Here is a 21,017-nt window from a genome sequence, read left to right as displayed (position 1 = left end):
GATTTCTTCTTTATGATACTCCGAAAAACTGCCTGAGCTCCAATGAGAATGCAGATGCAAAGAGTCAGTTGCAATTAGGATCAAGTGTGTCAGATCAGTAGACAAAGGACAATGGCTAGTAAAAAGAAGAAGCCCAAAGCTGCCCAGTCAGGTTTAGATCACAAGGGACACTTGGAAGCCTCACACGGTATCTTTGCTGATAAAACAAAGGTCATTAATAATAAGCAGAGAGAACAAGCCTCCCCAGTGATCTTCTCAAGCATCAAAGCTTTTAACTGACCCACAGAAGGAAAAGCTCATTCATACTGTTTTTTAAAAAAATATGAGATCCTATGGATACAGAGTATTTATCTATACCTTGAGTTACTCCTCTGATATTGGGGTACTGGAAGATACCACCTTAGGGCAACCACACTTCTCCTAGCAAGAAAACTGAGGGACTGATATATTCCTTACGATGTTTTCCACACGAAAAGATTTTCAAAAGAGTACCTACAGCACTTTAGCTACTGGATGTATTTACAGATCACATGTTACATGAYTGTTAATGGTAAGAGATTCTCCACAGATAAACAAAAATGCTTTTCATGAGCATCACTTGCCAGCACAGGGGACTCAGAAGTGAAGCAGATTTTAAATTGCAGGAAGTGAAGCATTTTAATTTCCCTCAGTCTGAAGTAATTAATTAAAAAAAACCAAACAAACATCAATAAATAAGTGATGTAATCCCATCACAGGATCTGATATTTTATTTATTTTAAACTGTTCTAAATTAATAAACCTGACAAACTTCTATTAACATATAAACTAACCATAAACTAAACTAACTATATTACAACATAATGTGGAAACAGATGAACAATATCCTGTTGCAAATCCTCATCCCTACTAATAATGGAAGGTTCTGTCCTCTTTTATCCTTGGATTATTAAACAGGAGACAAAGATTTACAGGACAAATGTGCACTCCCCAGTGATCACTACTGCACAAGTCTTTTCCCTCGCACACGTCCAGCACACGCACTTAGAGGAACCAGGTTGGTTTCCAAAGAACTGTGTATCTTTTGCAAAACAGAAAACTGGCTATGTGTTCACTGGCTATGTCAGTATATTTAAAATAAAGATAGTTCAAAGACAAGAGGTTTAGCTTTGTTTCTGGCTCCACAAGGAAGATGGAGGAAAAAAACATGAAATTCATAAAAGAATGCCACGTTTTCTTAAGGGACAATTTAACTTGATTAAATAAAAGTTATATAGAAAAAACACTTTTATATGAAAAGTCTCACTTCAATTTACAATGAAGGAACTTTCAAAGAATTATATGAGAACACCTTTAAAAAGCATCTGCTGATCATAATGCTGGAGACATTTTGTTAAAGAGAAAAGGGGTAAATCTGAATAGCATGTTGACCTGAGGAAACAAATGTTAAGGATTCATATCTTCTACCTTTATAGACCAAGATAATTAATGCTCCTTTCAKTGTGCTGCAATCATTAAAATCACACATTCTGTTAATTAACAACACAAATAAAGTAAGGACAATTAAGGGAACAAATTATTTCATATGCTGCAGTTACCTCATTATTAAAATGCAATTATATATAGGAGGGTGTGTTTACAATGAAGATGAAAATACAACGGAAAAGAATGCAAGTGTTTATTATCTGGATTTCTAAAACCCATGAAGTTCTCTTGCCTAACAATCACATGCCTGTAAGATCTAATACCTTCACCTGCATTCCACTGGAGCGCACTAGACGAAATTTTAACTAATACATACTGCTGAGGCAGATGTCAGTAGGCTGACTGATTTTTAGATGTCTGTACAGTGTAAGCCATTAAAATTTTCTTTCCTAAATCTTCACGTTACTAGTTTTGTAGCCCAACAGAATAGGCATAACACATTTTTATAATCTTCTGCACCCTTTCAGCAAGTAAGAAAATGAGTATTATTAGGAAAAAAAACATATTCATCATGATATAGTATAACAAAACACCCTGTAATAATGTCAAAATATTTATTATACAAACTTGAAAATAACTATCCAATATCCTTTTTTCTGCCTGTGGCAGGCTCTGTATCCCTACACTCCTGAGGCTGATATTGATGAACATGTGACTTACATTAATTTTTACAGTTTTCTGTAATTCTATTGAAACATCAATGCATTTGGAGAAGCATACAGACCACTAACATACTTTCTTCAAATTTACCTTTTACAGGCTTAAAATAGATCTATTTTTCATTGCAGTCTACAAAATAGGCTATCTTCAGAAAACTCTAATACTAAGCAAGCACACTGTGCCTTTAAAATTAAATAGCCTCAATTTGCATATCTGTAAAATAAGGATTTTATTCTCTAATCTGAGTTTTCCAGGTGTTTTCCTGTGGATAGCCAAACTCTTGACTAGAGCACTGTCATTGCCCCGTGGGGCCCACTAGCATGAGGCATTCAAGTGAACAAGTGTGGGGCTAATAAATATTCTTCCGAGTTTGAACGTACATACAAAAGATCTTTGGATCTGATAATATTTAGGAGGTTTATTCACTTATAGCTGTAATAAGCTACTGAAGACACTGGATCGTGCCATATGCACATAAGGCTTGCTTTGTTTCTTATGTTATCTTTTTTTTTTTTTTTTTTTTNTTTTTTTTTTTTTTTTTTTTGCCTTTTTGAAGTATTCAGATACCTATTAACTGTAATCTTATGTTCCAGTTATCTGCAACAGGAAAACAAACTATTTTTCAGTAAGGGTATGTATGTACTCTGTCAAACAAGAAGAAAATTTTTGCAAAGCTCCCCATAGACCAACTCTGATCCCCTCCCACTGCCCATAATCTATGCCTATTCCCAGTAACCATATTTCTCCTTCTGTTTTATGCAAGCCAACACCCACTGGATATCTTCAGACTTACTTTGGACTGTACTCTGGAGTACTGATACTTTTTAAGTGCAGTAGGTTGGTTATGCAAGGTAAAAAATTGGAACTTTGCCACCTTTTCATCAAGCAAACAACACGGTATCACTCTAAAATGCACAGAAAACTCAAGTTTCTAAATAGAGAGAACATCACTACATAAATGCTTGAATAATGCTTTAGGCAGAGGCTTTGAAAATATGTTATGCATATATTTTCTTGACAGGCTGTAAAAGCTCACAACTCATGGATGTATTCACCATGCTGAAATATTAGATAAGTTGCCTTGATGCCATATAATTCATCAGTCTGAAAGAAAAAGTGTTATCAGTGTTTACTTAATTCCTTTGTTAATATAACCCACACCAACTCAAAGAGGAGCTCAGCCTTAAAAGGAAGGTGGTTAAGATCTCATGTCCCACTTTTCAGATAATTGCTCTTTCTCACATCCAATAGTTTGCAAGACATGACCATTGAGTACACCCATGCCAAAGAAATAAAGCCCGTCATTAAACTAAGAAAATTCTCTTTGTGTGTAGTATGTTAAAATGTATTAGTTTGATTATTGCTGTAAACTTCCTTTTTCTAGGATTTGTGCTCTGTTAGCAGTGTACATTCATAATCTTCTAAAGTACAGCAACTACAGAGAATCTGGCATGAGTTCCTGTGTACCCGTACGTTCAGGCTGTACAAAAGAGTGGCTGAAACAGCCTTCGGCATTCTTTTATTGACCAACATTATCTGACTGAGAAACTTTCTAAAGAAGTCCAAATCTGCTTCGAACTGACAGTTTGAAAATCTTTCTATACACAAATTAGGAACTGTCTATATACTTTCACTTTTCTATTCTTATTCCCAACTTCTTGCATAGAGTTTCCATTTTGAATAAGAAACATCAACTGCAAAGTGGCTTCAAGTGAATAAACCTTGTTCTAGAAGAGTATCAGAATGGCTACAATTTAAGGARTACCAGATCAGAAAAATCTGCACTGTATGAACAAGAATTACGTAACTCACTTTTACGTGTCAAACTGTTCAACCCTCAACTAGAAAACAGACACCTAGAAGTACCCTCAGAAAATCACAGTCTTGAACTGTGAAGACTCAAAGGGTTTCAAATACACAGTCTCCTTCTGGATCCAAACACAATGACCTAGCAAATATTCAGGAATGATAAGCCATTCACGTCTGTGAAACTACTGAAGAAAAATCTTTCACGAGGATACTTACTTCCAACTTAAGAATTACAAAAAATAGGTTCACACTAGGAAACAACTTGCCATGGAACTGAGTATTTTACTTTGATCAAAGGACCTAGTCTGCATAAATGCACTCTAAAGAGCATTCTTTATAGGCTGAGAGACACTGGCTATGCAAAACCATATCTAGCTTCCCACAGAACACCTCTTCGATTTCTACTGCATGCACACCACTGGCAGAGCAGGAAATCTTGAACAGGAAAGTTGACAGCTGAGCCTTTGCAGGATTGTCCTGCAAAAAAATAAAGTTGGGAATTCGGAATTCATACTTATTCAAAATGAAAACAAACAACTACCAGAAAACAACATATCATCATTAAAAACATAGATATGTCTATGTTTTTTTGATTAAAAAGACTAGGGAAATGTCTATAAATTTTAAGTTTTAAACAGTGTTATACACTTAACTAAAAGAATTTTAAAGTCACTTAAGCACAGTATACACATGGAGAAAAATGTAGCTGTAAACTGCAGAATTTGCTTAAAATTCAAATAAGCAGATTTGGAACTCCTTTGAGCTATAAAAGAAGTTACAAGACCTCAGAGTATAACCTGTAAGCTAAGACAGATCTGAAGCTCAGTAGCAGTGTTCTAAGTGAGCCACGCCTGATACCTGACCAAATAACAGTATATGGCTGTGTAGACCCTGTGAAGAGCTTAATAACACTTAGCTGCATTTAGTTGTATTAATGGTGTCAAATCTAACAAAAACTTGGTCAGGGTTCAGTGGAAAATTTCATTTCTGTGATGAACTGTAAAGCTCATCTTATCTGCTTAAATATATGGCTTTTTTTAGGTGATTATGGATGGACTAGTTACGTTGCTCATATGAGCAGTTATAGGTAGTTCAGTTGCTTCACAAGATATAGGCCTGGCTAAAAATATTATAAGCATTCAACAACTTCAACACAGGATTCACGAACTTGTGTAACGCTCTGTCTTACGTTATGGGAATTAACTGCTTCTACACTCAGGCCGAGTAATTCATTTCTGCCTACAACCTACAAGGGTTCCCAATACCACAGCAGAAGTCTCTTCTTTTACCTCTTTAAGGCAGCACCTTATAAAGGTAGAAAACATTCTAAAAGCAAACTGGTATTTTAAAATTCAGAACACCTCACTTTCCTTTATCCCTAATTAAATGAGTGGGAGTTCTGTCAAGTCTTCTATGAAGTCAGGATAATTCTGAATACCCAATAACATCTTTATTTTCTAATTCCATTTTAGGACTTTTCACTCCTATTCAGCTAGTGACTTCTTCCAAAACAGTATTTGTAACTCTGATATACAGGAGAAAATCATACATCTCCCAACTCCAAATTCTGTCACTGTTCCTCTCCTCCATGCTCATCTTTATCAGCAAGTTGTACTATAATTTATGGTTATTGATTCCATAGTATACAATTATTTTATTCTGATACTATAGTACAAATATGGCTAAAGAGAGCTGACTTTGCAGTATATAACCCACTGACCCTTAACCTGCCCAAGCAAGGTGATCAGAATTTTCTATACTATGAAGTGCAATCCAACAGAGATTTTATTTTAACTGTACTGTATATATTATACAAGCTACTAATAAAAATGTGAACTAATAAATTATGTATTCTTCAGCTTTGGAAAAACAACAAAATAGAGAAACTATGATTTCTATGTTAAAATATTATAACACACTTAAATGAGCATGACAGAGTGAGCACACTTGAAGTGTTCCTTCAGGTTCTAGAAATATTTGGGACCCAATGATACTGTCCTTCTCAAAATGAGTATTGGTGAAAATAGTGATAATTCCACTGATACRTTAATAAATAAATAAATAAATAAAATTAACTGCAGGGAGACTAGACAAACCGAAGCCTGATAGAAGCATGATATAAAATACTTTGTTTATTTTAGTACTTTGGTATGATTTTTGTTTTATGCACTATGATGGATGTACCACATTTCCTTTTCAATCAACTAGACAAAAATAACAATAACCAATTTCTATTACTGCTTATCATATTACAATATATCCATTTACTGTAATAAGATTAGATTCATTGCTATTCTCATTTTGTAGGATGTATTTTTCATTCAATCTTCCTATGTTCAAGAAAAAGTGAATTTCAGCTTCATGCATAATAAAACCCAAACAACATTAGCTGATTGGAAGCAATGCATATAAGCATATTGTATCCTATTTAGTTATTGTGACCAAAGGACTAAAAAATAAATAAATAAATAATAATTAAAAAAATCTTACCTCAGACCAAATATATGCGATTGTTCGTAACTGAATAAGGAGTGAATTTTAGCTTCCGAATTCAAAATTATAAGCCTGTCAATGATATCCTGCCAAAAGAAGATAAGTAAAAAAAACACTCATGTATGTCTTCAGATTTTGTATACATAATAGTTTCATAGGGATGTTTAATACAGAATGATACCTATGTTTAAAAACAAACAAACAAACCCTTTAAATTATTTTTGTAACAAGAGGTGCTTTCCACCATAAAAGTCAAAGGCAAAAAGAAACAGTACAGAAGGCTGGAAAACAAAAGAACTTACTAAGTAGGAAAAAAAAAAAAAAATCACTAAACTTACAAAAAGATCCTAGCATGTCAAGTATTCTACTTCATGTTTAATATTAACCCATGATAAAACCGTTTATTATATAGCTGAAAKGTGTATTTGTCCAACAATTTTGATGAAATTAACACAGAAGTATGATTGATAAGCCATACCAGACCGAAAGAGCAATACCTTTAGTACAATACCCTCCCTAACTCTAGATCGTACTAAAGGCTTTGAAGCATGGCTATCAATGCTGGGTGTAGCAAGGTTTGGCTTGGATGTTGAGTCTTATCTCTTTCATCATACAGAGTCTAACATAATAGACAATGACCTAAGGCTGCTTCCTGTTTCTTCCATAAATCCCCTCTGGTTTACTGCATATCCAAACTGCTTCTAAAGCAATAACTTGATTAAAAAAGAGTAATAATTGCACAAAAACATCCACTGATGTTATCTTCTTAGAAACCGATTGCTACACAATCAGTGTAGTCAGAAGAAGCAAACTGCAAAGTCTTTATGGGCTTTTAAAAATCTGGATCAAATTCAAACTTTTATTTTATTTCTGTTTAGTAAGAATGGCCAGAGACAGCAGAGGGAATTAYTATTCAACTGTTTAGATCAATGAGTCATTTCAATATCATATTAGAAAAAACTYAGGATCCATACTATCATGAAATCAACTAAAATTTATATTTCAGTAAATACAATAAAATGCACAGTAGTAGAAAAAAAATTAAAGTTTGCCAAAGCAAACTGTCACCTTAAAATGTATTCTTACTTAAAATAAAGTGAAAACATATTTTACCTATTAGATTTTTTGGGGAGGTTGGGGGAAAGGGCTGCAAAGAATATGCTTTTTCCATATAGTGGAAAAAATTCACATTCAAATTCACAAGAAAACAATTCAACTTTGACCTCAAGGCTGTTGACACATTATCAAAAAATCAGTAGCTAGCAATAAAATCAGTAATGCATATGATTGATTCATTTAAGGTTTTAGGGCTTTTTATATATTTGCAAGTACAGAGAGCCAAATGCCAAGGTGTATTTCTTCGGCAACAACTTCCTTCTCTCATCTATGCATCCAAGCTTGGAGCCTGTAAAACAGCAGAAAGGGGAGGCACAGGCATAGGACTACTGGGAAAACAGTTCAAGCTTTGATTTGGGATATCAGGAAGGAAGATAGTCAAGAAGGTACAACAGAGGGTCTGATCAGAAAAATGTGCAGATAAATCTTAAAAAAAAAAAAGTAAATTTAAATATTATGGTAGAATGTTATTTAATTTAAATACCTAAAAGTATCTAAATATAAGTTATATTCTCCATAATCACTGGAGAAGAATTTCACCTAGCTTAAACGTGCCTTTCAAAGAGACAGATTTGGAGGGTACATTTCAAGCTAGATTCACTTGCAACTCTGTACCTGTGGAACCTCTCAAAAGTAGAGTGGAAGCAGGAAGAAGGACCTTGATTCACCTGCTCCATTCTATAAAATATTTTTATTCAACAAATTTAGGGTAAAAAACTGGCATGGATTAAGAAAAGGCCATATCAACTTTCCTAAGACAACAAAATCAAAACCTGATTAATCAACTGTTAAAAGTAGCAAAAGCCCAACTGATAATCTGTTCAGGCAATGATGCAAATAGTTAGCCACCAATACTAAGGGCAGAAATAATGTTTAAATCCTGCGTGTTTAAGAAACAAAGAGCATACCAAGATGACTGAAGTTCTGTACATTATCAAATATAGTTCAGCATAAATAGTACAAGTCAAATTATGTGGTGACGTGACATGATACAAAAATATAGAAGGACGAAGCATACAAATCAATTAGATTTTCACAGAATGGCTGAGGTTGCAGGGCATCTCTGGAGATCATCTAGTCCAACCCCCCTGCTCAAGCAGGGTCACCTACAGCACGTTTCACAGGATCACGTCCAGGCGGGTTTTGAGCATTTCCAAGGAAGGAGACTCTGCAACCTCTCTGGGCAACCTCTTCCAGTGCTCTGTCACCCTCACAGTAAAGACGTTTTTCCTCATGTTCAGATGGAGCTTCCTGTGTTTCAGTTTGTGCCCGCTGCCTCGCGTCCTGTCACTGGGCACCACTGAACTGGACACAGTACTCCAGATGGGGCCTCACCAGGGCTGAGTAGAGGGGGAGGATTACCTCCATCAACCTGCTGGCAATGCTCTTCATAATGCAACCCAGGAAACCACTGGCCTTCTTGGCCTCAAGGGCACATTGCTGGCTCATGGTCAACTTGGTGTCCACCAGCACTCCCACCTCCTTCTCCGCAGAGCTGCTTTCCATCAGGTCAGGCCACAGCCTGTACTGCTGCATGGGCTTATTCCTCCCTCGCTGAAGGACCCCGCACTTCCCTTTCATGAACTTCATGAGGGTCCTCTCCGCCCAGCTCTCCAGCCTGTACAGGTCCCTCTGAATGGCAGCACAGCCCTCTGGTGGATCAGCCACTCCTCCCAGTTTTGGATCATCGGCAAACTTGCTGAGGGTGCATTCTGTCCCTTCATCCAGGCCGCTGATGAAGAAGTTGAACAAGACTGGACCCAGTACTGACCCCTGGGGGACACTGCTAGCTACAGGCCTCCAACTAGACTCTGCGCCGCTGATCACAGCCCTCTGAGCTCTGCCATTCAGCCAGTTCTCAGTCCACCTCACTGTCTGCTCATGTAGCCTGTACTTCATCAGCTTGAGGATGTTATGCGAGACAGTGCCAAAAGCCTTGCTGAAGTCAAGGCAGACAACATCCACTGCTCTCCCCTCATCCACCCAGCTAGTCACCCCATCACAGAAGACTATCAGATTGGTTAAGCATGACTTCCCCTTGGTGAATCCATGCTGACTTACTCCTGAGCACCTTCTTGTCCTTCACGTGCATGGAGATGGCATCCAGGAGGAGCTGCTCCATCACCTTTCCAGGGATGGAGGTGAGGCTGACTGGCCTGTAGTTCCCTGGAGTCGCCTTCTTGCCCTCTTTGAAGACTGGAGTGACATTAGCTTTCTTCCAGTCCTCAGGCACCTCTCCTGATCTCCATGTCCTTTCAAAGATGAGCGAGAGTGGCCTAGCAGTGATGTCCGCCAGCTCCCTCAGCACTCGTGGGTGCATTCCATCAGGGCCCATGGACTTGTGGATGTCAAGTTTGCCTAAATGATCTCTAATCTGATCCTCCTCCACCAAGGGAAAGTCTTCCTTTCTCCAGACTTTCTCCCTGCTCTCCAGGGACTGGGATTCCTGAGGGCTGGTCTTATCAGTAAAGACTGAAGCAAAGAAGGCATTCAGTATCTCTGCCATCTCTGTATCCTTTGTCACAAGAGCCCCTGYCCCATTCAGTAGTGGGCCCACATTCTCCCTAGTCTTCCTTTTGTTACTGAGGTATTTAAAGGAGCCCTTCTTGCCATCCTTGACATCCCTTGCCAGATTAAGCTCCAGGTGGGCCTTGGCCTTCCTAGTCACATCTCTGCATATTTGGATGACGCCTGAGGGAAGATTTTATTCTTCCAAATCTTATAATGGCACTGAAATTGCTTTTACTTTATAACCATAGCTCTATCTGTTTAAATGCTTTAATTATTTGAAGTCAGTGACCAGAAACATGGTTGCAATAAACCTCTACGTCCGCCTAACCCCCAAAGTTTTCTGAGTACTTAGACTGTTAGATTTAAATTAAGGTTCAATGAACATCCSCATAAACAACCTGTTTCCTTCCTTTCACTTCATCCTGGGTGTCTATCTTAGACTTATGCAATTGCCTTTTGGACAGTAGTTAAGTGAAACAAACCCCATCCAAAACACCAATATCTACAACTGTTCAGGTAACTTTCAACAATAATACCAGTATTGCTATTTTGGGAAACCTAAAGAATTCCAAACTTTTGAAGTTCCTCAAACATCTAAGTGACATAGGCCTTCAAAAGCCACAAAATTATTACTTAAGATCTACCCCAACCTGATAGCTCTCAAATATATACCACCTTCAGCATACATCTCCCCTGCTTCCAGTGCCTCAGAAAACTTTATTACTGAACAAAACTATCCATTAGTGGACACACCAACACTAAGTAGATTGGATGAATTAAACCTATCACCGCAWTTCCTCCTGAAATCACCTAAACAGTGTTACAGAACAATAACAACAAAAACCCTTCCAAACATAACAAACACTACTGCAATACATGCTGTCTAAACAACTTAAAGTACTAGCAATCCAGAGTTTACACTGAACACTTTCATGCAACATCAATTCGAAGTGCTGACTCATTAGCAAAGATCTACTTTTAACTGCTACTCAATTGCTTGTGATTTGTAGATAAGAAAAGAAATGGATTGTGGTTGGACAAAAGATAATACTAGCTACTAAATAATACAGGATATTTCGACATACAAGATATGCAGACATACAGGATATGTAAATAATACAGGATAATACTAAACTACTAAAATAGTAATACTATTTTATTTAAGACTGAAATATGCCTTAATCAATAATTTTCCTATTAGTGATTTTATGTTTGTGTGAATGGTCTGAGGTATTAAGAAAGACTGACTTTCTAACATTTTGTTTGAATCCACAGATAGTGTGATAAAACAATATTAGTGATAAAACAATATTATATAAAATATATGTATAGGCATGCAATTGCATGCACATACACAGATATTCGTAAGTCACTTTTTCCTGGAAAAACACATTTCTAATACAAGCTAGGAAAGATCTTTAAATTGGACAACAAATTTTATACTATCTTTAGGACTTCAAAATGAAAATTTAGATTAACATGAAGTGATATGTGCATATACTGCCCTCATGCTGTATATAATACAAAATGCAGAAAACTTCAACATCTTTCAGTAATAATAAGAAATAATTTATTTTATTATCAGAGTAATTATCTTCTCAGGAAAAAATATCTTTACAGAATTATTTATTTTTCTTTCAAAAGAAAAAGTATACTTACAATTATATCTGTAGGAATTTCACGGAGTGAATACACTGGTTTATTTGGCATATCTTGTTTACTCAGGAGTTCAAAAACTGCAGGATAGGTGAGCAAGTTTATCAGAGACAGAAAAGACTAGTGAAGGAAAAAAGGAAAAAAAGAATGGATGGARGAAAGAGGTTATTAATCAAGTAAGTATAACCAAACATATTTAAAAAAATACTTGGCATTTAATTCAAGTTTGTTATCTTCTATGTAGGCTGAACTTGACATGCATAGAGCTGCCCAAAATAATGCTGCAAACCCAGCAGGTATATCTACAATCTAAAAGGGCAGCAATATCTGTGAAATATGTATAAACTGTCAAATTACACAAGCAGATGGCTTAGTAAAAGCTGAGGTTTTTTTCCACTGGTGTAAATGAAATATAATTCTGGAAATGACTTCAGAATTCTTTTGAAAGCCGTAATACTTTCTTTATTGCGTAGTTGTAAAATTCAGAGGCACAGAGCATATTCTAAAACACAGGGATAACTGATCTTTCTACAATATTCAGAGACTTAAACTAGTGGACAATATTTTAAGACTTTCACTTCTGTCGTGATTGCTATTTATTATTTTATACTGACTTTAATGGATCTTTGGCATTGTGACCCTCCGTGCAAAACAAGAACTCTTACACTAGCCAAATAATGACTTATTGAATTTCACCAATTTTGCCCCACATGCCTAGAAGCAAGTATAGCTGTGATTAAAAAAAAAAAATTAGAAAGATATGTAAACATCCTAGATAAAATATAATGCTGTTTTCTATGCCTGTTTTCTATTTCTAGAAAAATATCACTAAATTATTCTCTCCTCCCTCAAGTAACTTCTCACCTTTTGACAGCTTTGGTCAATAGGATCGACAGGAGTAGATCTGGGTTGAGTTATCCTAACATCGTCTTTTCCACATTCCAGAAGAGCCCATAGTTCAGTTACAAGTGCTTTTATAAAGCCTAAAACAAATTTTTGTTCTAATCACAAGAATGGCAAGAATACCAGAAAAAAAGTCATATTATTTCCCCTATGCACAATCCTTCAGTCAACCTACCTTTCTATAGTGTTCTTCTTATATTCAGCCTAAAATCTACAGCAGCAGTTTGCAAAGAATACTTTATAAGAGTAGGATGATATTTATATATATTGCATCTTTCAATGTAAATAAGCTGCTAGCCTTCCTTAACAAGTTAGCTCCTACAGATCAGTGCTTCTGTAGTGTTGGCCCCATGGCTTTAAAAACACAAAATTTACTTTATTTCACCAGTAAATAAAAACATCCCAAATGATAAGTTTCAAAAGCACTGAAAATCTTTTTTTTAAGAAAAATACTATTAACTGAATCTAAAATGTTAAATACTAAACAAAAAAAGAAGGAGAAAGAGAGCCATCTAACTCAGAAATCTCCAGATGTAAACGGCTATTAGTAACGACTTTACAGACACTATACAACCTCCTCTCAGGGTTGAAAAAAATCAATGTTGAACTTGACATTGATTATTTCTGGTCTACCATTTGTCTTTGATGCCAAAGGCCACAACAAGTGACTTGGCTGAGAATCTTAAACAGGACAGATGGAGTTACTCAAGTACATGTACTCCTTAATTTCAGAAAGATCCCAGAAGCATAAATAACAAACAATTAACGACCAGTTTCCTTGACTGGCAGAATTTGCCTGCCTTTATGACAGTCTTTCAGTCAAGCATTTTAATTACACACCAACCACTTCTAAATTTTGAGAGAGAACATTTGCACCTTCTGTACCTCATGGACTTCCTTAACAACTTAAGATGCTGCTTTACTTTATTGGTAAGATTCTTGTTAACATACTGACTATGTAGGCTCCTGTATGGTATGACAAAGGTTGAGTTGAGTTATCTGAGAATGAATTTGAAGGGACTTTTTGCCATGGGCTGGCATTTAAGAATTCAGAAAAATCTCAACTCCATCTCACTATTGTATATAAGAACCAATGACATTCAGGTCTGTGCATTCTCTCACTCTTTGAGCAGTCAGTAGCCATGGAAAACTGCATACCAGTTACAGAAATCAACACTTATTAATTCTCATCTGTGGATCAATGATCACTTGCAACTTGTTAGCAGCTTATTCTTAACAGTCATAAATGCATTTATGCACATACAGAAAATTTCTGGAAACCCAACCATGTATACTGTAAGAAACAAAATAACTGCATCAAGATAAGTGAATGACTTAAGAATTTGAAAGAATAAATTCCTAACAAGAAGAAATCAAGACATTTGCTAATACTACACAATTATTCCAGTCAGTTCATCTTTTTTAACATCGTTCTCACAATCTTTTTCTAATGTTGGAGACCACAGCAAGTAACTATTCATAATAAAATTGCTCTTCTAATTACCTGAACTCTGTAGAGCTACTGCACCTGTTGGTGTTGTTGCCATTTGTGTAACAATCACTCCATTACCAAACTCTTCACATTCACTTGTCTGTTAGCAACAAACATAAAGAGCAAATTGTTAGTGATATCAGAGTGCATGGAACTCTTAAATGATCTCTTAAATATTGATCTTTCCTATACTTGTTTACAGAATTTAATCCACTGTATCATTAGATTTGGAGAGTTCATAAAAATTATCCTCTACAGATTTGCCATGGTCAGATTACAACCCAAATATCTTTATCAAGTAAAGTATTTTATCAAAGTAGAAATGACAAATACTATGTTATCTGGGACATGCAGCATCAGCAAAGAATAAAAACTTTAATATTATAATGTTCATTGTACCATTCAGTAGAACTTCCATATCATTATCTGTTTTTCCACCTTAAAACATATATTTTTGGTGTTTTACATGTTAACACTTTAAATACTGCATATCATACCTAGATTTTATCACCACCTACCAGCCTGGCTTACAAAAACTTGAACTTAGAAGAAGAGGAAAAAAAAAACAAAAAAAACAAAGAAAACACTTTTGCTTTTCATTTCAAACTTAACAGTAAAAAGTCATCATAGCTGAATATATGTCTGGCATTCTGAAGATGAGCGACATGCAACAAAATTAAATCTATGTGGCAAGCATCAAGGTTGATAAGCTACCTATTAGATTTTTTTTGCAAAAATTAAATAAAAATGTTTTATGGTTTTATTTGCTTCTTATTTTCTTCTTTCTCTTATTTTATTAGAGTAATGAAAAAAACCCAACTACTGTACATACTCTGTAATGTTTACCTGTTTTCTTTTTGATATACTGCTGAACATAAAAGTCACACAGTCATTCATGGCTCCTGTACTATGAAGCAGAAATAGTCCTTTTGGTGTGGCAGAAAAATTTAGTAAGGCATCTAACAAAGTCTCTTCCGATAACGAACTGTAAGAGTAGCAAAACCGTCATTAAAAGATTTGAAAAAAGCATAGAAAGAAAATAAAAACACTACAATTTGTAGCTTTGAAAAACAAAAATGCCTTGTTCACTGGACTATGGCTGTGTTATGTTAGTAAAAGAAGTATTTGGGAAAATTACAATATATATTAGACTATTTTGTACATACATCCAAACCTGAGCTGGCAAAACTAAGGTTCAATGATGAGAGAGAAGCACATAAAATATAGATAATTCCTTCAGGAACCAAAAGACTTGTACCACCCTTAAATGTACTGATGACTTACTATCTGAGTCTGGACAAATCTTCTAAGGCATTAATGTGGAAGTTACAAATTGGCAAAGTAGGCACAGAATTTCTCACCAATGGAAAAACATTGTGAGCAACTAATAAAAACTCACAAATTATTAGAACTATTTTTACACGTGTTTGAGGAGAAAAAGGGTTCTGCTAGAAACTGGTCCAGAATTTCTGAAAACAAGGTGCTGAACGAACAATTTTGTAACTCTACAGAGACCTATGCTAGGATGACGTTGCTCTGTCTACCTACCAGTATGTTTCTGGCAAAAGGCTAAGAAAACACAGTGTTATAAGAGACCTCAAACGTCAGTAAAGTAGCAGTGCATGCTCATACTTGTGCATGTGCCTAAATTAAGCAYCAACACTTACACGTTTTTTGACTCTTGACTTATTGACGAGGGGGAGTTTGCACCAGTTACAGGAGTAGGAATTCTTTCTGAAAGCAAACTCGTCTGTGAAATTAAAAAACAAAAAAACAACCAAACTTACAGTTCATTTACATCATTTTTAAACACTAGATCTCCCTAGTTCTTGTTAAAGGGGGAAAAAAAAAAAAAAGCAAAAAGGGGAGTGACCACGTTCTAATCTAGCCTTTCGTAGAGAATATACCATTGCATTCCATTCTTTATCCACAAAAGCTTATTTTGCACTTTTTCCTCAGGTATAAACCATTTCTCAGTAGCAAATTTACTACATACTTCTGTCAAAAAAACATATATCCACACACACACACATCTCCACACACATTTATATTTATATTTGATGGGGACAGTAATTTAAATGATATCAGAAAATAATTGTGGGGAAGAATTTACGGGAAGAATAATTGTTCCATTCTGCTCCCCTTGTATTCAAATCTCTCTCTCTCTCTTTCTTTACTCGTTTAGTCAWTTTTTTTTCTAGCTTGGTCTGATCCTTTGCCTCTAAGCAAATATTTTACAGTCACTGGAGGAAATAAAAAAGATGATTCCACTTTTTAGTCAAACCATTATTTTGTTTTTCCATTAAAACTTTTAATACCTATACTTTAAATACACATTAAGTTAAGCTGGAACTCAAAGCTGAAGTTTTGTATACTATCCTTATCTAATGCTAATGATTCAAACGTTTGTTTGAATTTTATTTCACTGTGAACTTATTGAAAACTGCTATTGCTGCATCCAGAGACATTTTTCCATGTCAACTATATGGTTATAATTACAGGTAAGAACTTTCATGCTGTATATGGCTATCGGAACAACAAAACCAGAAAAGTTTAGCAAATGAAGCATGTTCAATACATGCACAATATGCAGCAGAACTGCTGGGCTCAAGTTATTTCAGGCAGAAAGAGTATTAGACTAGCAATCAGACTGAAGTTACGCTTTCAACATTTTGGTAAGATATTCAAGGATGCAAATGAGAGAAGAACTCCTGCCTGTACAACTCATAAGGTCTCTTGAGAGTATTTCAATGGCATCTAACCAAATAAATCAAACATTTAGAATTTATTTTTCCTCCTATTTCCCCTCAAAACTAATTAGTTTATCCTAAAAATTACTAAGACCACATCTAGGAAGTTTTTCTTTCCATATATCCAAAACAAAGAGTGAAGACCAGGTCTGTGGTGGACACTGGCTATTATGATATCAGATGACCTCTATCAAGGACAACGGTTAGAAAGAAGTTAATCTACGAATGACAGATCTACCTACACATCTTCAGAGTTCCTGGTTTCACATTAAAACACAGAAGTCTTAAACTAAGTGCCTGCCAAGTTCACATACAGAAGGAAAATTCTGAAAAACAGAACTTAATTTTTAGAGCAAGAATGAATTTCCAAGAATTCTTATCTCACTACTTAAATATAAACAACCTAAACCAAAGAACAACTATTACATAAACCGAAACTCTTACAGTAAATTTTGGCTAATCTTCCCAATCCCAAATGAGATTTACCTTCTTCCAAGCCTCTGCAATAGATTCATGCAAGCCATAAGGAAAAAGCACCTGCAGGCCTTCACAAGTTCTGTACATCTGACGACATACAAAAATGAAAGCTCCTTTAACAACTGGCAAACGCTCAGATCCAGACAAAAGAGAAACGTCGTCATGAAGAAGCTTCTTTGTAAACTCAACAATTACATGAACAGCTGTAGGACTAGAAGTAAAATAACACTTTTAAAATGTTGTTTTGTAGTCACCAATAAAGTTTGAAACAAATCCTTTGCATAAGCTTATAAAAACTTTTATAGGAGTAAAGGAAAGAAACTCTGGCCCACTATGTTAATCCCTGGAACACCATTCAGAAGAGAAGAAAATGTAGGGCAAGTGATTTTACTCTGGCTACAGGTCCACATAAAACAAAAATGGATCCACTGCCTTCCATCTAGCCCACACGGCCACAGGATACATAGGGTGTATCTTTCTATAAAGAGTCCAGCCAGGAAGAACAAGACAGTCATTTTAGCTTTTGCTTAATCAGTACTACCATTCTTGACATAAGGGGACAAAATTTGTTCTTGTTCTTCTTTTCCCCTATCTGAGATCTGCTTCTGAAGTCTTCTAGGTTAGTAACACAAAGGACACCTTTTTCTGCAAATCACTATCTTTTACTTCCAACACCTCCAGCTTCCCCCACACGTTCCACATAACTGACAGCTGTGGCTTTTCAGCTTATTTCATGACCTGCAGCTTAGTTACTTTTAAAGGTTACTCTCAATTTTACTGCCCTGTTTAGCATCATCTAACAATATGCTATCCATTGGATCATGCAGGCTCCTAAGTTAAATATGCTGTTATGTATGCCAACTTCTGATGAGAGATCTGTCTCTCTTGCTGTATTAAACAGTATGTCTCTTAACTGCTGATCCAAATGGTACCTTCAGTCTATTCTTCCAATGAAAAAGGTTGATTTTTAATATTTATTTCAAAGAAAACACACAGAATAGAGGCCTTGGCCTGAACAGTAACACAATGAGTAGACTGGAACTACATTCAGAGACAAGAAAGCTCCCTCTCTCATATGGATAATAAAAGCACATAAGCCATGGAAGTCTCCTTTAACAAAAAGTATTTCTTAAAAGTGCCATTTCCCCAGCTAGTCACACAACTGTCTCCACAATACATTCTCTAAAACACTTCCTATCTTACCTGATAATCAGATACTGTTACTCAAAGCATAAACAAAACATATAGCGTGTTATAAATAAATGAAAAAAGGGAAAGCAAGTCTCATTTTATATGACTAATGCAATTCATTAATGTACTCTTACTTATCTTCTTTGGCAGAGTTTTCATTTCCTCCATAAAGAAGAAGAGAAAGACCATCTTCTACAGCAGCAATCCTTGCCAAAATATCTGCTACGTGAATTAAAGTGGTTTCAAGACAATTTATACACATCTGTTTAGAAGCCAAAAAAAAAAAAAAGTTTAAAATTCAATGCTTTTGTGACATCTGTTTATTCAAGTCTGGCTTGTGTATGCAGAACCTGAAGGTAATTTTTCTAATGACTTCTTAATGGTTCAACAAAGTAAGCAAGCAGGCTACATTCAAATCTTCATCACAAATGGCAATAATTACCACTTTTAATGATTATGGCACAAGTCCACAGACTGCACAGATATCGAAAACAGACATTTCTTAACTCCTTTTTCCCCCACAATCAATGTGGAAAGACTCCTGATAAGCCTGCTAAGGGTATAAAAACAATATCTTAATCAAGATGAGAAACATGGCAACTCCCTTTTTGCTTCGTATGAATGACCAACCCTTTGGCTAGAACTGGAAAATTAATTTCACAAGATCTTGTTTGTCCACCTCACTTAAATTCTCTCTTCAAAATCTTGCTCTTGCTTATTTCTCCCTCCTTTCCCAAAGTCACAGCACAAGCATGTTTCTTTCTAGGATGAGGTAGGCCTAAACAGTCATTTGCTTTGAAATTAGGAGGGAAATCTTCCCCATTGGAGCAAACCAGCAATCTGTCAACTCTTTACACACATCAGACACCATGTAGGCACAACTGGGCTGTAATCAACAGGGCCTGAACATTTAACATTGGGATTCAGACTGCTCTGTCCAGTACACTCACTGGTGAATGTCCTACCTGAATAAATGCTGAGTTGGCCATTGCTCATTAGTAAGTGAACCGAGTATGCCAACGGTGGACAAGCAGAACACAGTGCTCCACGAAGACCCTCTCAGGTAGCAGCAAGAGCAGGCTGCTCTGCACGGGGAGGGGAGCCAGGCGTGTTACAAGGCAGACGGATAGAGGCAGAGGCCTCCCCATCAAATGGGCAGGCATTTCCACACTACTCATGCAAGGGAAGCAGACCTGGTCCAGTCATGGTAGCAAGGTTCAGCCAACAGTCCAAAACCCCAGAAAACCCCATGGAGGTGAGGCAAGTTCAAGATCAAGCCACAAAGCTGAGTTAGGGTCAGGATCAGGTGCAGAGGCAGTAATCAGGGTCAGACACAGCCCAGAGATCACTTTGGCTGCACACCAGCACCATTACCTAAGTTGGCCCTGAGCCTAGGYAGCCAAACCCTGAGGGAGCAGAAGAAGGGGGAAGATGTGCCCAGGGCCTGTATCCAGCAGTTGCAGTTCTGCAGGTCTTGTTCCAAGCGTCCTAAAGATGCTCACCAAAACTCTGTTTCTGTTCACATGCCTCAGAAAATAGTGCACATCCAGCTCCCTTCTCAGTGTACAGTCGTGAGATAACTAGAGTRTACCTTAAAACCCAGGAACTGGGAAACACTCCCAATTCCCAGGACTTCTACATAAATGATGTACTCACAAAGAAGAATTACACAGTTTTCAAAGAGAGAAATTCCCTTTGGTAACTTCCACCTATCCACACCAGGGAAAACAGAAAGGAATCAACAGTGAGAGGAATTTTAGGGAAGTTTCTAGAGAGAGCTGAAGGTAAGGAGGATTATTGTTTCCCAGTAATGGTTGTTAAATACCTAGTATGTCAAAGTGGGGAATAAGCACCTCCATCCTAAAGTTAAAGTCCGCTGCTCAAATCTTTCTCATTTGTCCATTAAGGACAGCAGGATTCATGGGAGACAGGATTTTAAACTGCTGTACAATTCATCTCCTGTTTCTTCTCTTAGAGGTAGCTCTATATTCTATATGGTGCACTGAGGAAAAATAAACGGTCTTATTACTTTAAAACTTAAGGCATTTACTATTAATACCTGTGGACTAAGGAACTTAAGAGAAAATATGATTAGGACTTTGTTTTTCAGTTAAAATTTTCAGTAATACAGAGGGTTAAAAAGCTGTCTCTCTCTGAACTTTTATTTTTAGGTTGCTGGGAGACATCATTCAGGATTCCAAGAAAGGAGTGTACTGTGCTGTCACTGTTTCTTTGTGAAGTACTTTTATTTTACTTTCCCTGTGCAAGACAAAGAAAAGATAGTACTTTGTTTATTTAAAAAGTGAATAAAATGTTCTACACCAGCTATGCTTGAGCAGCAATTCAGAGCCTGCAGAGCCTAAAAGGTCACTACTGCTGCCCACAAAATCTGATGACTCCTGCTCACAGCCACCAAGCTTCTCCACCCCTCTATAGGACAGATTAGCAATATTACTCTGCTTAAAAGGCAAGTAAGCCCTGCACTAGTGGATTTA

The 21,017-nt window shown here is 36.4% G+C and overlaps 1 protein-coding gene across 1 annotated transcript in view; it reads right to left on the bottom strand.

The window, feature by feature from the left end:
* TBC1D32 (TBC1 domain family member 32) overlaps nucleotides 1–21,017 on the bottom strand; it is a 90,774-nt gene that overhangs the window by 52,500 nt on the left and 17,257 nt on the right. Inside the window, exons 15-22 of the mRNA XM_026080457.1 lie at nucleotides 18,657–18,784; nucleotides 17,341–17,542; nucleotides 15,772–15,854; nucleotides 14,951–15,089; nucleotides 14,117–14,204; nucleotides 12,574–12,692; nucleotides 11,713–11,829; nucleotides 6,424–6,512 (exon numbers count right to left, since the gene is read on the bottom strand). Of these exons, the coding sequence (XP_025936242.1) occupies nucleotides 6,424–6,512; nucleotides 11,713–11,829; nucleotides 12,574–12,692; nucleotides 14,117–14,204; nucleotides 14,951–15,089; nucleotides 15,772–15,854; nucleotides 17,341–17,542; nucleotides 18,657–18,784 (965 nt within the window). The remainder of the gene's footprint in view (nucleotides 1–6,423; nucleotides 6,513–11,712; nucleotides 11,830–12,573; nucleotides 12,693–14,116; nucleotides 14,205–14,950; nucleotides 15,090–15,771; nucleotides 15,855–17,340; nucleotides 17,543–18,656; nucleotides 18,785–21,017) is intronic.

Source organism: Apteryx rowi, unplaced genomic scaffold (assembly GCF_003343035.1).
Source record: "Apteryx rowi isolate R43461 unplaced genomic scaffold, aptRow1 scaffold_521, whole genome shotgun sequence".
Classification (NCBI taxonomy): Eukaryota; Metazoa; Chordata; class Aves; order Apterygiformes; family Apterygidae; genus Apteryx; species Apteryx rowi.
This window is presented reverse-complemented; position numbering and strand designations above follow the sequence as displayed.